The following is a 17,367-nucleotide window of genomic DNA, read 5'->3' on the forward strand; positions in this document are numbered from 1 at the left end:
TTGGCCAAGAGGACTTTTTCTGTCAAATGCCCCCAGGACCCTAAAATAAAATTGGTCCTCTCTGTGTGTCTCCAGAATACATCTCAGCACTTATTGATTCAAAGGGCCTCTCACTTCCATCCTCGCCTTACCATTCCTATGGCCACCAATGAAATTTCACGCCTGTATTATCTCATGCCTGGACTACCTTGTGGTAGCTCCCTGTTTTTCCAATCTCCAGTCACCACTCCTATTCCCACCCCAGCTTGGATTCACGCTGCACATAAATCTACTATATTATTTTCCTTTCATCTTGTCAATCTTCTGGTCACAAAAGGCCTTGATGTCTCACAGGCGTGGATGGGGTAATATTCAGATACCCCAGTTTAGCAGTTAGGGGTGCTCTACGAACAGGACTCACCTCTACTGCCTGACTCTCTCTCTCATCACTACCCTCCCTACACTTTCCCTTCTAGCAGGACAGCACTTGTCTCTGAAGAAGGATTCCCATCTCCATGCCTTTCTTCCCATCTCTCCTCCCATCTTGAGTGCCCTTCTGACACTTTGTATCCTATTTTCAAACCCACCTTACTTAAGAGTTCTCCTCCTCTGTAAAACTTTCCTGGAGCATTGTTGCCTGCAGCTGTTTCTGCTGCCTCTAAACACTGATTGTTTCCCGGTTTTGTTAATATCTCTTTGTTTTAGTTTGCATATATCTTACCTTTCCAAACAGATCATAAATTCAAGGACAGGGACAATGTTTTTTCTCTGCTGCTTGAAACACAACTTTATTGATGAAACAGAAGTCTTAGATTCAAAAATATAAACTAATATAAAAGTATAGCTTATTCATGATGTATAATTAATTCACTGTCAGTTTAGGTAGCGGAAAGATTAAAAATAATCTAGGTAACAAGATCAAATCAATAAATTCTTTCTGTGTACAAGTACTAATATTCCATTTGGCATCTTTAAAATGGCCCAGCCTAAACCCAACCATCACAACCAACATCAGTCACTATTGATGATAAATGATATTCATTATTCCAAAATAGCAGCTGTAAAGATCTCTTTACCATATAAGCACAGTGAAAAACAAAGAATTTACAAAACATATCGTCCCAAGTGCAAATACCTCAATACTGTTTGGGACACACTCCAAATTAGAGTTTGGTTAATACTTTCAGGACTTTTACTTTCACCACCAGATCATTGTGATTTGCTAATGCTTTGATTTTCTTAACACAAACTCCAGACTCTTTAAATAAGAAAAAAAGTGAACTTCTGCTGAATTCTTTCCTGGATGATGCAAGCCCTTCACTTTTGATGTTGTCATTTATATTCTCAAATAGAGTAAGGATATTAAGAAGAATCTCTCTATCCCATTCTTTATTAAAGAGGGAAATCAATTCTGATGGTACTTTACAACTGACCAGCTCTCTTGTCATGGCTGGATTTTCCGTAAAGTTTATAATTAGTTTCATAATCTGTATCTTAGTGAAGTGATTTCCCAGGAATAACAAAGCAAAAAAGTCTGGAAAAGAATAGGAAAGCAAATGTTGGTAATGATTAGTCACAGTCATGTTGGTTAACAGTCTTAGCCCAGCCATCTGCACAGCTGAGTCCAAGCGACAGACCATGGTGTCATCACACACTTGACTGATGTACGTCTTAATCTTGCCCTGATTTTCAGCGTTCACACTCAAGTTATTAAGGGCATTGTAAGTCTTTTCTCTAATTATGGGGTCTTTCGTTTTTATCAGTTTTGCAATAATTGGGACACCACCCAATTCACGTATGGCATTCTGGTTAAATGAATACGCTGCATTGTTACCCAGAGTGACCAAGGCTACTTCTTGAATAAAAGGATCATTTGTTCGCTCCAGTATGTTGAGGACCTTTTGAAGGTCGGGAGCACTCAGAATATCATCAATTTTATAAGGAAAGTTGAACTTGCCCCTGCGGACAGGCCATGTTGTAGCTGGAGCCCTGGTGCTCTTACTTCGGGCCTTTCCCTTGGATTTTCCACTTGCCCTGCCTCCAGCCCTAGATCCACTCCTGGTGGGATGGCAGCCTCCACCCCTGCCTCCTGGGCATGGTAAACTCGGTGCAAGGGTCCTGTTCCCAGAGATGATACCCACCCTGACCCCTTTGCCTGCCTTTGCACTTGCCTGTTCCTTCAGCATGTTGAAAAGGGCCTTGGCTTTGGCCTCTAGGCCACCTCCGTTGTGGGATCCTGAGTGGACCTTCTCTTTTACACCTGGACAATTCTCGAGGCCCAAACTCACCTCAGGCTTGACCTTAGAGTCACCGTGAAGTTTGACCCCAGACCCTGCCCCAACGTTAGCTTTAGCTCCTTTCACAGTCTCAACCCCAGTCTCTGAAGTGTCCGTGGACTCCTCGTCTTCATCCAAGATTTTCTCGTTCTCATCTCTTCCCCAAGTCAGTTTGTATACACAGTAGCAGGCACCAGCCCCGATAACCACACCAGCGGCCACGCAGCCAGCTTCTCGAGTGCGGCCCATGGTATGGCAGGGACAAATCTCTTAACCAGAGCACAAAACGGGCTTGCTCTGGCCCAGAGAAGCGCGCAATGCTGCGGGCGGAGTCTGCAGCTACTATCCGGCTGGCTCTGAGGCAGCTTGGACCTAGGAATAAAGGATGCATTTCAGGTTTCAGGTTCCTCCGCCTTTTGTATCTTTGCAAGCCAACAGACTGCAACAACGACAAAACAAACAAATGTACAAAAATGCAGAGATATTGGTAGAGACTTGGGGCTTAATGTGCAGATCACTGATTCCTTTCTTCCATCCGGAAGCCAAGTTTGGAAAATTTCCCCACTTCCAGACTCTCCAACGTCACGTTCCACCACCCCACCCCAGAACATCAAAGTTCCCTACCGCCCCTGCCCTTCCAGATGTCCTGGGGACAGTGGCGCCCTCACGTGCACCCACAGAGGTCCAAGCACTTTTTTCCTTCTCTGTCTTGCTTCCAAACGCACTGCTTCTTGCAAACTTGCAGACAAAGGGGCGGGAAGAGGAGTGCTAAGAAATCGGGGACAACAGCTCTCACCTGAGACACACATCCCTCTTCTGAATTCCTAGCCCTTTTATCTGCCTTGCCCAATGTTTCGCGCCTTCGGTTACCCTCCTCTTCTCACACAGCTGCGGCTTTGGAATTCATTCTCTTCCTCCCTCTTCCTCCTTCGATGATTCCTCTAACCCTCCACTCAACCTCCACCGCCACCCCCATCATTGGCATCCTCCGAAGATGTCGCCAAACCCAATTCTTTGTAACAAAATGAATAATGATGAAGTGAGAATAGCTAAAAGCCGGACTGGCGTGAAATGCGTAAAGGTTTCGAACTCTGCCCTTGCCTCCACCGACTCCTCCAACTCAAAGGTACCAGGACGCCCCCACCCCCCACCGCCACCCCACCCGCACCCCTGCGTCATTATACCAACTACTTTGCTCGGGAGCACGTTCTTTCCTCCCTCATCTCAGTTTCCGCTTCCACTAAACCTTCGAGACTAGCAAACTTCACAAGTGAGAGCTTGGTGGACGGACCAACACCAAGGACACTGTAACCCAAACAGTAATTTGGAGTCACGTGCTCCCCACCCCAAGACTCTCTTGACGCCCACCCCTTCCCAACTATTTTCTTCCCTGTCTTGTAGTTGCAGAGTAGTTTCTTTTGCAAGCTCCGAAATGGTGTAGATAAGAGGGAAGGAGGGAAATGTGGAGGGGGTCCAGTGGCCCGCTCGAGTTGCAGTGGCCACCATGCTCCACCCACAAATAATGCCATCATCCTCTTTCGTACCTACTTGGTTCTGGACAACTTTGCGTTTCTTCCAAGGGTTGGACTGGCTTCCGGGCTCAAGCTCTGCAGACACAGGCAAGAAGGCAGAGACTGATGGCTCAGCAGACGGAAAAGCACTTCGGAGAGTCCCAATACCCGCTTTTCCTCATTAAGGGTCCTGGCTGTCAAATAGATTTTACCTTTTTGTCTCTCACTCACCCTACCCTCACTTCGCTGGACTCGGCTGACACCAACCCCCTAGCTACGTAGCGTCCCCACACCCCCGAGCCCCACCCCCGGGCCCGGCCCCCGGCCCCCGGCCCCTAACTCCCCCCGCAGCCCCCGTGGTCAGCCATTTTCCCAGCAAAAAAACACACCCCTTTCAAACCACGCCCCTTTCAAACCAGTGGAAGCAGGGCGGGGCGGGGGGGATTCGGAAAATCCGAGGAGCAAAACAAAACCAACCAGATCTTTTCTATCCCTTTCCCCAAAGCACCCTACCCGCAATGACAAGCACTTTTCCTGTAGGCACTGTTACATACTCTTTTCCTGCCAAAACAAACAAACAAACAAAAAGGCAGGAAGATTGCTTGAGAGTGGGTAAGGGGCCCGAGTTAAGGTAAGGACCTCAGCCATCCCCGTCCGTCTGGGGGCCACGGGGCAGCCCCAGGTTTACACTGACCTGCAGAGTCCAAGCGGACTATTCCTTTGTTCCCAAATGGCACAGTGCCCTACTGAAAGAAAAGGGGAATGACTGTCAGACTCACAGCCCCAAGACTCTGGACTGGCAGATGGACCAGCGCACAGGAAATGAATCCGACTATCTGCCGTCCCTGATTCAAGGCTCTGGATGTCAAAGGTCCCACCACGCGCGAGTCTGGGGTCGCCCCTGCAATCCGGCCCCAAAGTCCACCATTTTTGTTCTAGGGCCAGGGATATTGCAAGGGTTTGCCGAAACGAACTATGCTCCCGCGTCAGCCTCCACCCGTCACTGCCCGCACCGCAGCGATTCCCTGGCAACGCCCATCCACACACAAACCTGCTGGGATCCAGGCACTTACCTCCTCCTCCTTCCCCCAGGCCAAGGATCGTCTCGCCCTCTGTGAGATAGAGAGAAGGCAACCGGACCAAATGAAGACTAGGATTAGAAGGACGTCTGCACTCGTCGGCTCCAGCTCACGTGAGGGCCACGTCACCCGTGAGATCAGGACCCCAATTACCACTCCCATCAGCAGTGCCGCAGGACCCACTTCTCCCCTTCCTTCCCTGACACATCAGGTCCTGCCACTAATTTTCCTCTTTGCCAGCCCCGGAGACAGGAAGTACCTTCTCGTTGTGGTTGCAATTTCCCTTTCTTTGGTTTATAGGGAGAGGGTGTACCTGCTCCTTTGTCCCTTGGCCTTCTCTTCCACTTTGAGGAATAATGTTTTATCTTCTCTAGTCCCAGTCCAACTGTCTTTCCCTTCACCTTCTCTCACCACAAGCATGAATGTCCAATATTTCCTCTGCAACCCTATAAAATGTGGAGCAAGATGTTAGAAAAGGAGATATGTCGTGCAAGTGTCTTGTTCAAACTTTTCTGCTCATTTGTTTTTAACTCAGTAATGTATTACTTCTATATTGAGAAAACAAAATGATGGTATTTTCCTTTGAGTTGAGAATTTAAACAGGATGGAAAATCCAAAAGGCCTTATTAATTTCATTATTTTATTTGTAACAAAAGGAAAATATTTCTACTGGTTACAGCAAAATAGTAGCTTTTAAAACAAAATAACTCATTTTAACATTCAAAAGTGGGCTGAGGTGGGTGGATTGCTGAAGCCCAGGAGTTTAAGGCTGCAGTGAGCTATGATCTCACCACTGCACTCTAGCCTGGGTGACACAGAGCAAGACTCTATCTCTTTTTTTAAAAAAAAAAAAAAAATTGACTTTTTTTTTTTTTTAAGACGGAGTCTCGGGCTGTCACCCAGGCTGCTGTGCAGTGGCGGGATCTCACCTTGTTGCAGCCTCCATCTCCTGGGTTCAAGCAATTCTACCTCAGCCTCCTGAGTAGCTGGGATTATACACACCCACCACCATGCCCGGCTAATTTTTTGTATTTTTTGTAGAGACAGATTTTCACTATATTGGCCAGGCTGGTCTCCAACTCCGACCTGGTGATCTGCCCACCTCGGCCTCCCAAAGTGCTGGGATTACAGGCAAGAGCCACTTCGCCCAGCCGGGTTTTTTTTTTTTTTTTTTTTTTTACATGATCTATGAATTAATCCACAAAGAGACAACTAGTTGTGTAATCTTGGCCATTTTATACAAATGATTTATTACTTTTTCTACTTTTGAATCAACTTGCTATTTGATAAGATAAAAGCAACACAATCCTGTCTTACTTAATTTAAAGAAAAACGTATTTAACATCCCAAAGTCTTGGCAGACTGTTATATGGACCTCTTGTGATTTGATGGCTACTCTGATCACCTGTCTCTGAATTGAATTTCACTCTACCAAGGCTAAGACACCTTAGGGTGTGAAAGATGCAGAGATGTTCTAATCCTCCCTGTGTGTCAAGAGCAGAAGAAAGTGCTGCCCTCTCACCCTCCCCCATTCCATAGCCTGTCATCCCCTGTATTCAGGCACCAGTCTGTTGTTCACTCCAAAAATATATATGGATGGGTGACCAAGGTAGTAAACGCCAGGTTTACTGAGGTGACCAATCACAGTAAATACCTTTGGCTCCTTCCTTTCCTTCCCCAAATTCCCACAGAAGAAACTCAGCAATGCATCAAAGGGCTTACTGTTCCTGCCTACCCCTCTGCCCTTATTCATGGTGCCTGAGTGAATGTTGCTCCTAATACTGTATGCTGCCACCACCTGACTTGACAGGTGCAGCCAGCTGGGCCTCTTGCCTCCAGCTTCCTTAAGGAGACAACCTAATCTTGTTGCAGAGTTACCGCCTGCCAGTCCATATCCACGTTGGTGCCCACTCAGCCAACAGGAACAATCCCAAGGAACAAGGAACAATCCCCACAAATTAACCCAGAGTAGGCACTCTCATCCTGTCAACTTTATGGACCACCTGCAATTGTGTGCATCCGTATATTAATTTTCATGGAGAAAGAAGCCATAGCTTTCATCAGATTCCCACAGGCATGTATGACTTTCTAAAAATAACTAAGAACTATTAATGCTTTCCTGAAAAAAAAGCTATATATCCCCTTAATAGAAAGTCTACTCTTCCCCAGCACTATGGGAAGCTGAGAGGGGCAGATTACTTGAGGTCAGGAGTTAGAGACCAGCCTGGCCAACAAAAATACAAAAATTAGCCAGGCATGGTGGTGCACACCTGTAGTCCCAGCTACTTGGGAGGCTGAGGCTGGAGAACTGCCTGAACCCGGGAGGCAGAGATTGCAGTGAGTTGAGATTGAGCCATTGCCCTTCAGCCTGGGCAACAGAGCAAAACTCCGTCTCAAAAATAAAAAAGAAAGAAAGAAAAGAAGGCCTATTTCTCTCCCCTCTTCTCTGTATCTAGTTATATACTTCTTTTTTTAAGTGAAGAAATCTGTAAAGTAGAAATCTAAATTGCCCTGCAATGCCTATTCTACCACCAAGCACTTTCAGTGATATCCACCTTTCTTCTTGCAAATATGCAGTACATGTATGAGGATGTGTCAGGTTCCAAGTTCAACAATATGCAAAACAATTGACATTTACTGCAGTACTTGCAATAAATCTGCACTTTAATTTGATAATTTATATCTTTAAAAATGGAGAGGAGCATCACACACTGGGGTCTGTTGAGGGTGAATAGGGGAGGGACAGTGGGGGATAGGGAGGTTGGGGAGGGATAACATGAGGAGAAATGTCAGATATAGATGACAGGAGGGACAGAGGCAGCAAACCACATTGCCATGTATGTACCTATGCAACAATCCTACATGTTCTCTACATGTACTCCAGAACCTAAAGTGCAATAAAATGTGTATATATATATATATATATATATATATATATATATATAATTTAAAAAAGAAAGTATCCACCTGTTCTTACTTCAGTAACTTGCATCCAGAAATCATCTGACTTTAAGTACAATTTGATTAAGATTTTGCTTCGTTTTTCTATAATTTTCTCTGCTGTACCTTTCCTTACCTATAGACTTTATCCTTGATTGTGCATTCTAATGGTATCAAAATAGCTGCAATAGTCCTAGGCCTCACACCAGCATCTCAGTCAGAGTCCTAGCCAGGAAAAAAAAATCAAAATCAGATGCTTCAAGGGACTTGAATGTAGGGACTACTTACAGAAGTATATACAAGATTATGAGACCCAACAAGCAATTTTATGGCATTCAGAGGCTAGCAATAGCAGGAAGCTGTTGCCCTAGGCCTAAAAGGACAAGACGAAGAAATAGTTTTCCTGGAGCCTAGTAAGAGCTAGAGTCATGGAGGAGGGGCTTCTGGCAGAAGCTAAAATCTTGAAGGGATGCAGTCACCGACAATAAAACACAGCCCAAATCAGAGTGGGAGCAGTGCAAAAATACATTGGCTTCTCTCTTCTGTCCTCCAAAGCTGTGCCAGTGCATTCCATTGACCAAACCCAAGCAGAATTCAACTACAAATGCAGTCTAGGGGATGCAGTTTCTAGTGACCATCCTCCCAGGGCACAGAACAAGACAGAGAAGGACAGAAAATGAATCAGGATGTGTGGGAAAATAAAGACTAACCACCATGGTCCTCTCCTTTCACATTCGGCATCTATTCTTATTATTCTCTTCTCCCAATAGGGAGGCAGGGACAAAAAAATCCCATCAGCCAGTGTAGTGTTATGAGATAATGCTCATTTAATCACATTCCCCCACCTGAAACCTGATTTATAGCAATTATCTCAAGTATTTTTCATATAATCAGAGGAAAGGAAGAGAAAAATAAATTAACAAAGATGTGCATAGCTGTTACAGTTTCCCTCTGAAGCTGATCATGAGGCCAAAGTCAATAATCAACTTCATTCTTCTACCACCCATTTCCTATTCCCCTTACAGTAACCTGGTTAAAATCATTTCCCTGATATAGTGACCCTAATCTTCAATCCTGTGTTTATTGCATTTCTGCACTTTCCCACTGACCAGGACTATTAGGCAAAGCAGTACTATGAGGTGCTCCAGTGAGTATCCCTGGGCTCTGAGCATTGTTCTCCCTGTTTGTATAGCAGCAACATTATTTCCCCATAAAATTGGGCTCAATCACTCCAGCCAGTATAGCAGTTCAGTGGCACGAGAGGACAAAAATGACAAGAATGTAGTCTTAGCTTTTAATGTAATGGAACTATGGCTTTATTCCCTGGTGAAAGCATTCATCCCTGCTGTGCCTAAGAGTCCAAGGTTGTGGAGACAGAAAAAAAAAATATATATATATATATATATATATTTATTCAGTAGGTTAACCAATGTAATCATGAAAAGGGCCACTCCTTCCATGACTTCTTTATTCCCAGTCCTGTGTAACCTCACTATGGGGAAAAATAAAGCGCAATATATGGGTGGTTCTGTTAAAGCATCTATTGCAATTTTGTAGTCCAGCGCTCCCAGGAACAGCTGACCCCATAACTAAGCTTCCAGTAAGTTATTTATTTTTTCATAAGGCAAGCTGCTTCTGCATGGTAAAGTAAGTAGTAAAGACTAGTGAATCTTTGGATCTGTACTTCACTTATCATCAGAGACAACTTATGATGATTAAGGCATTCAGGAAGTCCAGGGAGATGGTGCTGACAGAACCACTGTCAGCAAAGAAGGTAAATGTGTGTCTAAAATACATATTCATTTCCATGAGGAAAAGTTTCTGTTTTCATCATAATAAAAGGTGCCCCATGTAATAATCCTACCACCTAAGAAATGGTGTCTTATAGAGGCTCATCATCTCTGTTGTTAGGTTGGGCACTTAGTTTTAGTACAAGATCAGCCTTGGTGAGTAGAAGCCCACATTGTTGAATTTAGGCATAGCCTCTATAATATTGATGCTAAAATCTAGCAAAGATAACATAGACATAAAAATACGACTATTTGCACTATTCTTTTGCCACAGTACCAGCTTGAATTTACTAATATTTTATTTTGGATATTTACATCTATATTTCTAAGTTAGACTGACCTCTCATGTTTACTTTTTTACTTCTATTCTTTGTTTGGACATAACCATTATGTTAGCCTTAGAGAACGAATTGGGTAAATTTCTACATTTTCCTATGCTCTAGAACACTTTAAGTTAGATAAGAATTATTGAATTCTTGTCGATGGTTATGGTGGGAAAAATAGTGGCTCCTCAAAGATGTCTACATATTGGAACCTGTGAACATGTTACCTCATATAGCAAAGGGGAGTTTGCAGATGTGATTATGTTAAGAATATTGAGATCGAAAGATTATCCAGTACTATCTGGGTGGACCCAATATCCACCCTTGTAAAGGAAGGAAGGATCCTTTTAAAGGAAGGAAGGAGGCAGATGAGTCAGAAAAAGATGTGACAAAAGCATTAAGCAATGAGATAATGGAATGCAGGCAGCCTCTAGAAGCTGGAAAATGCTAGGAAATAGATTCTCCACTAGAGCATTCGGTGGTAAAACAGCCCTTTCAATCCGTTTTAGACTTCTGACCTCCGGAAATGTGTTATAATAAATTTGTCTTGTTTTAAGCAATCGCGTATGTGGTAATTTTTTTTTTTTTTTTTTTGAGACGGAGTTTCGCCCTTGTTACCCAGGCTGGAGTGCAATGGCGCGATCTCGGCTCACCGCAACCTCCGCCTCCTGGGCTCAGGCAATTGTCCTGCCTCAGCCTCCTGAGTAGCTGGGATTATAGGCAGGCACCACCATGCCCAGCTAATTTTTTGTATTTTTAGTAGAGACGGGGTTTCACCATATTGACCAAGATGGTCTCGATCTCTTGACCTTGTGATCCACCCACCTCACCTCCCAAAGTGCTGGGATTACAGGCTTGAGCCACCACGCCCGGTGTGTGGTAATTTTTTATATAATTTGTTACAGCAATGGGAAACTAGCATAACAGTTATTTTTAAAGAAAAAGAGAGGAAAGAAGTCTTTTTTATTTACCCAGATATTTATAATTTCTATTGCTTCTCCATTCCTGAGGTTCAGGCTTCCCTCTGGCATCATTTTCCTTTAGTCTGAAGAGCTTCCTTTAATATTTCTTGTACAGCATGTCTACTGGCAACATATTATCTTGGCTATCCTTTATCTCATAATATTTTCATATTGTCTGCATTTTTGAAGAATATTTTTGCTGGATGTAGATTTATGGCCTGGTGTTTCTTTTCCTTCAACGCTTTAAAGATGTTCCACTGTTTTCTGGCCTTCACTGTGATGAGAAAACCACAGTCATTCAAATTATTGTTCCCCTAGAAGTATTGAGTTATTTTCCTCTAACTACTTCAAAATTTTCTTTACTTTTCATTTTCAGCAGTTTGATAAGATGTGCATAGAGGTGATTTTCTTTGAGATTATCCTGTTTGGAATTCATAAAACTTCTTGAATTTATAAATTTATCTATGCCAACAAATCTGGAAACTTTTTTCCACAAATATATTTTCTATTCCAAAATGGGGAATCAAAGAGGACCAGCAGCTGCCACCCCTTCCTAGCACTGTCTCACAGAGCAGGAGCATCACTCAGTTAAAAGCAGGTCCCTGGCTCCAGCTCTGGTGCAGTGGTTCAGGGATTCTTCCCAGCAGGAAAGGGAAGATATAAGGATAAAGGACGCTGTAGCTCTGCTTGAGGATACTGACTTAACTTGGAAAAGGTGGAAAAAAAAAAAAAAAAAAAAAAAGCTATGCCTACAGGCATTGTTGTAAACAGTGAAGATCTTGGTAGACAATAATTAAGAGGAGGCTACCAGCCTCCTCTTAACCACATATTTATACATAGTATGAACATCAATACAAATTTATACATGTTGCTTTATAAAGTCAAATAACTAGGAGAAAAACAGAGTTATTACAAAATTCATTTATATTGTCTTATATTTACCTATGTAGTTGTTGCATGTGTTGTAATGTTTTGTTGAAAGCTGGACATGTTGGATAATATATTATAGCAACTCTGAATACTGAACCACCCCCCGCACCCTGGAGGTTGTTGTTCTTTGCTTGGTCATGTGTTTGTTTGATGGCTTGGCTGAACTAATTCTGTGAAGTCCATTTATTTTCCCCAGCATGTGCAACTCTGGTGCCTCTGCTCAGATATTTTTCCCTTATTTTTATCTTTTAGCCTGGCTACTTAGGTTTTGACCCTAGGTTGACATAAGTTATTTATTGGTTAAAGGTTGTGCTTAAGCCCCCTTTAGTCAATTAGATTTGTTATTCTTTACCATTGGATATGTGAGTGGCTTGGAGATGGCTCTCACAGTTCAGTGAATTTACATATTTCCTAGTCCCCGGTCCACCACCTCATTCAGCCATTAGTAGCTTGGAGGATGCTTCTCTGATTGCTCCTTCAAGGACATAGCCTAGGGCAGACACACATTCTTCTACATTTCCAGGGATGATACTGATTTTATTGTTTATTCTGGATTTCTAGGATTTGCCCCTGGGTCACAGTAGCCTATGGTTCAATCAGTGTTTGCTCAGAAGTTGTGTTTAAGCCCCTGTGCCACTGGTGCTTTTGCCCTATGTTTATAGGTCTGTGTGTGGCTTGAGGAATTCTTTCAAGCCTGCTCCATCATTCTCTGATTTCTCCTAAGTGAATGTAGCTTAATATATGCACAGAGCATTTCTAACTCCCCAGATTGCATGTGATCCCAGCAGGGTTGTTATTGATGGTCTCCTTCCCTGGTTGTTCTGCCAATACATGCAACAACAATCACATAGGTAAATATAAAAGACAATAAAAATGAATTTTGTTAGGCCGGGTGCAGTGGCTCAAGCCTGTAATCCCAGCACTTTGGGAGGCCGAGGCGGGTGGATCGCGAGGTCAAGAGATCGAGACCATCCTGGTCAACACGGTGAAACCTCGTCTCTACTAAAAATACAGAAAATTAGCTGGGCATGGTGGCACGTGCCTGTAATCCCAGCTACTCAGGAGGCTGAGGCAGGAGAATTGCCTGAACCCGGGAGGCGGAGGTTGTGGTGAGCTAGGATTGCGCCATTGCACTCCAGCCTGGGTAACAAGAGCGAAACTCCATCTCAAAAAAAAAAAATGAATTTTGTTATATTTCTGTCTTTTCTCCTAACTTAAAAGACTTTATAAGCAATATGTATAAATCTGTGTTGATGTTCATACAATGTACAAAAATGTAATCTCTATGACAATAGCAATGCAAAGGAGTGAGAAGGTTATGAAGCTATTAAGAGCAAATATTTGAAATTAAGCTGATATTGATCTGAACTTGATTTTTATGTTAAGATATTAATTGCAACTCCAAGGGCAACCTCTAAGAAAATAAATTGCAAAATAGAGTAAATGGAATGGCAAAGAAATGAAAATGGTATACTAGGAAACTCCTATTTAACACAAAAGAAGCAGTAGTAGAATAGAGGGACAAAAAAGATATGGGACATATAGAGAACAAATAGCAAAATGGCATATGTGAATCCCAAACTATAAGTAATTACATTAATATAAGTGTATTAAACACTTCAAAGTAAAGGCAGAGAGTGACAGAATTAATTTAAAGCACATGATCCAACCATATGCTGTCTGTAAGAGATATACTTCAGATTCAAAGACACAAACAAGTTGAAAGTAGGATAGAAAAAAATATATTATGCATGCAAACAGTTACCAAAAGGGACCTGGAGGGCTTTACTAATACCAGAAAAATTTTACATTAAGACAAGTATTTTTATTAGAGACAAAGATGGATAATATAAAATGATGAAAATGTCAAAAAGATATAACAATTAGAAACATATATGTACCTCATAACAAATCCCCAAAATACATAAAGCAAAAGTAGATAGAATTGGAAAAATAAATAGACAATTCAAGAATAATAATTGAAGGCTTCAATACCCCACTTCTAACAATAGCTAGAACAACTAGATAAAAGATCAACAAGGAAATATAAGACTTCAACATCACTTTAAATCAACAAGAAGTAGTAGACATCTATAGAACACTTCGCTAAGCAACAGAAAAATACATATTCTTTTCAAGGGCACATAGAACATTCCTCAGGATATAGCAAATATTGGATTTTTAAGAGTCTTGATAATTTTTTTTTTTTTTTGAGGCACAGTTTCACTCTTGTTACCCAGGCTGGAGTGCAATGGCGCAATCCTAGCTCACCGCAACCTCCGCCTCCTGGGCTCAGGCAATTCTCCTGCCTCAGCCTCCTGAGTAGCTTGGATTACAGGCACACGCCACCATGCCCAGCTAATTTTTTGTATTTTTAGTAGAGACGGGGTTTCACCATGTTGACCAGGATGGTCTCAATCTCTTGACCTCGTGATCCACCCGCCCTGGCCTCCCAAAGTGCTGGGATTACAGGCTTGAGCCACCGCGCCCAGCCCGAGTCTTGATAAATTTAAAAGGATTGAAATCATATGAAGAATGTTCTTCAACTATAATGAAATTAAGAATCAACAACAAAAAAAATAGGGGCAAATTCACACATATGTGCAAACTAAACACAATTAAAAAGGGGTAAATTCACACATGTGCAAATTAAACATACGCCTATATCACCAATGAGTCAAACAAAATAAGTTAGAAAATATTTTGAGCTGAATGAAAACAAAGATACAGCACACCAAAACTTATGAGGTGCAGCTGAAACAGTGCTTACAGGGAAATGTGTAGCTATAAGCACCAAAAAGTCTCAAATCAAGAACCTAACCTAAAGATACTGTGAAAAGAAGAGAAAAATAAACTTAAATTAACCAGAAATAATTATTAGAGAGGAGGTAAATGAAACAGAATAGAAAAACAATAGAGAAAACCAATAGAACCAAAGTTTGTCTGCTTAAAAAGATCAACAAAATTGACAGATCTTAGGCTACATTGACCAAGAAAAAGAGAGAGATCCCAAATTACTAGGATAAAGAATGAAATAGGGAAATTACTATCAGCCTTACAAAATGAAGTATTATAAGGAATACTATGAAAAATTGTATGCCAACAAATTAAATATCATAGATGAAATTGGACAAATACCTAAAAATGAAAATTACCAAAAGTGACTAAAGAAAAAATACAAAATTAAAATTGACCAATTACAAGTAAAGAGATTTAGGCCAGGCACAGTAGTTCATGCCTGTAATCCCAGCACTTTGGGAGGCCGAGGTGGGCGAATCACCTGAGGCCAGGAGTTTGAGACTAGCCTGGCCAACATGGTGAAACCCCATCTCTACTAAAAATATGAAAATTAGCCAGGTGTGGTTGTGGGTGCCTGGAATCCCAGCTACTCAGGAGGCTGAGGCAGGAGGATCACTTGAATAGGGGAGGTGGAGATTGCTGAGCCGAGACTGCACCATTGTACTTCATTCAGCCTGAACAACAAGAGTGAAACAGTCTCAAAGGAAAAAAAAAAAAAAAAGCCATTTAAGTAGCAATAATGGTTTATTTATTTATTTATTTATTTATTTATTTTTGAGACGGAGTCTTGCTCTGTTGCCAAGCTGGAGTGCAGTGGCACAATCTCGGCTCACTGCAACCTCCACCACCCAGGTTCAAGCAATTCCCCTGCCTCAGCCTCCCAAGTAGCTGGGATTACAGGTGCGTGCCACCACACCCAGCCAATTTTTGTATTTTTAGTAGAGATGGGGTTTCACCATGTTGACCAGGATGATCTCAATCTCCTGACCTTGTGATCCGCCCACCTTGGCCTCCTAAAGTGCTGGCAATACAGGCATGAGCCCGGTCCATAATGTGTTTAAAAAAAAAAAAAAAAAAAAGACCTTACAAAGAAAATCCCAGGACCAAACGACTTCACTGGTAAATGCTACCAAATGTTTAAAGAAAAATTAATACGAATATTTCACAAACTCTTCCAAAAAACTAAAGAGAACACTTCCAAACTCATCCTATAAGGCCAGTATTACCCAGATACCAAAACCAGATGAAGGCATCACAGAAAAGGAAAATCACTGACCAATATAACTTATAAATACAGACGAAAACATTCTCAACACCATACTTGCACACATAAAAATAATTATATATTATTACCAAGAAGGATTTACACCAGAAATGTAAAGTCAATTTAACATCTGAAAATCAGTCAATGTAATATGCCAGATCAAAGTAAAGGACAAATAGCACATGATCATTTCAGTAGACACAGAAAAAGCATTTGACAAAATTCAACACTCCTCATAATAAAAATGCTTGATAAGTAGTAAAGGAAGAAAACTTCCTCCATTTGATAAAAGGTGTCTGTGAAAAACCCACAACTAACATATTCAATAGTGAAAATCAGGAACAAGACAAGGACGTCTACTCTTACCACTTTTATTCACTATTTTATTGGAGGATAATTGGATAAGAAAAATAAATACAATGCATCCTGATTGGAAAGGAAAAAATAAAATGCTGTCTATTTGCAGATAACATAATCTTGTATATGAACAGTGTTAAAGAAAGTTTGCCCTAACACCGTAAAAACCATAGAAGAAAACCTAGGCAAAACCATTCAGGACATAGGCGTAGGCAAGGACTTCAAGACCAAAACACCAAAAGCATTGGCAACAGAAGCCAAAATAGACAAATGGGACCTAATCAAACTCCACAGCTTCTGCACGGCAAAAGAAACAGGCATTAGAGTGAATTGGCAATCAACGGAATGGGAAAAAATTTTTGCAGTCCACCCATCTGACAAAGGGCTGATATCCAGAATCTACAAAGAGCTAAAACAGATTTACAAGAAAAAAACAAACAAGCCCATTCAAAAGTGGGTGAAGGATATGAACAGACACTTTACAAAAGAAGACATACATGAGGCCAACAAATATATGAAAAAATACTCATCATCACTGGTCATTAGAGAAATGCAAATCAAAACTACATTGAGATACCATCTCATGCCAGTTAGAATGGTGATCATTAAAAAATCTGGAGACAACAGATGCTGGAGAGGATGTAGAGAAATAGGAACACTTTTACACTGTTGGTGGGAGTGTAAATTAGTTCAACCATTGTGGAAGACAGTGTGGTGATTCCTCAAGGACCTAGAAATAGAAATTCCATTTGGCTCAGCAATCCCATTACTGGGTATATATCCAAAGGATTATAAATCATTCTACTATAAGGACACATGCACACGAATGTTCATTGCAGCACTGTTTACAATAGCAAAGACCTGGAACCAACCCAAATGCCCATTGATGATAGACTGGACAGGGAAAATGTGGCACATATATACCATGGAATATTATGCAGCCATCAAAAACGATGAGTTTGTGTCCTTTGTAGGGACATGGATGAACCTGGAAACCATCATTCTCAGCAAACTGACACAAGAACAGAAAATCAAACAACACATGTTCTCACTCATAGGTGGGTGTTGAACAATGAGAACACATGGACACAGGGAAGGGAGCATCACACACTGGGGTCTGTCGGGGGAAATAGGGGAGGGACAGCAGGGGGTGGGGA

General features: G+C 41.8%; 1 protein-coding gene across 15 annotated transcripts in view; it reads right to left on the bottom strand.

Annotated features, from left to right (window-relative positions):
- Window positions 1–739: 739 nt before the first annotated feature.
- Window positions 740–17,367, bottom strand: part of ARMCX1 (armadillo repeat containing X-linked 1) — a 47,235-nt gene continuing 30,607 nt past the window's right edge. For 2 of the 15 annotated variants that reach the window (XM_074392202.1, XM_074392203.1), the window contains exons 5-11: window positions 10,870–11,134; window positions 7,922–8,010; window positions 5,159–5,291; window positions 4,840–4,878; window positions 4,461–4,512; window positions 3,800–3,960; window positions 740–2,627 (exon numbers count right to left, since the gene is read on the bottom strand). In XM_074392202.1, the coding sequence (XP_074248303.1) occupies window positions 1,143–2,504 (1,362 nt within the window). In that variant the 5' untranslated portion in view covers window positions 2,505–2,627; window positions 3,800–3,960; window positions 4,461–4,512; ... (2 more) ...; window positions 7,922–8,010; window positions 10,870–11,134 and the 3' untranslated portion in view covers window positions 740–1,142. The other 13 variants (XM_074392208.1, XM_074392207.1, XM_074392211.1 and 10 more) reach the window with 13 other exon arrangements.

The sequence above is a fragment of the Saimiri boliviensis genome, chromosome X, assembly GCF_048565385.1.
Source record: "Saimiri boliviensis isolate mSaiBol1 chromosome X, mSaiBol1.pri, whole genome shotgun sequence".
Taxonomy (NCBI): Eukaryota; Metazoa; Chordata; class Mammalia; order Primates; family Cebidae; genus Saimiri; species Saimiri boliviensis.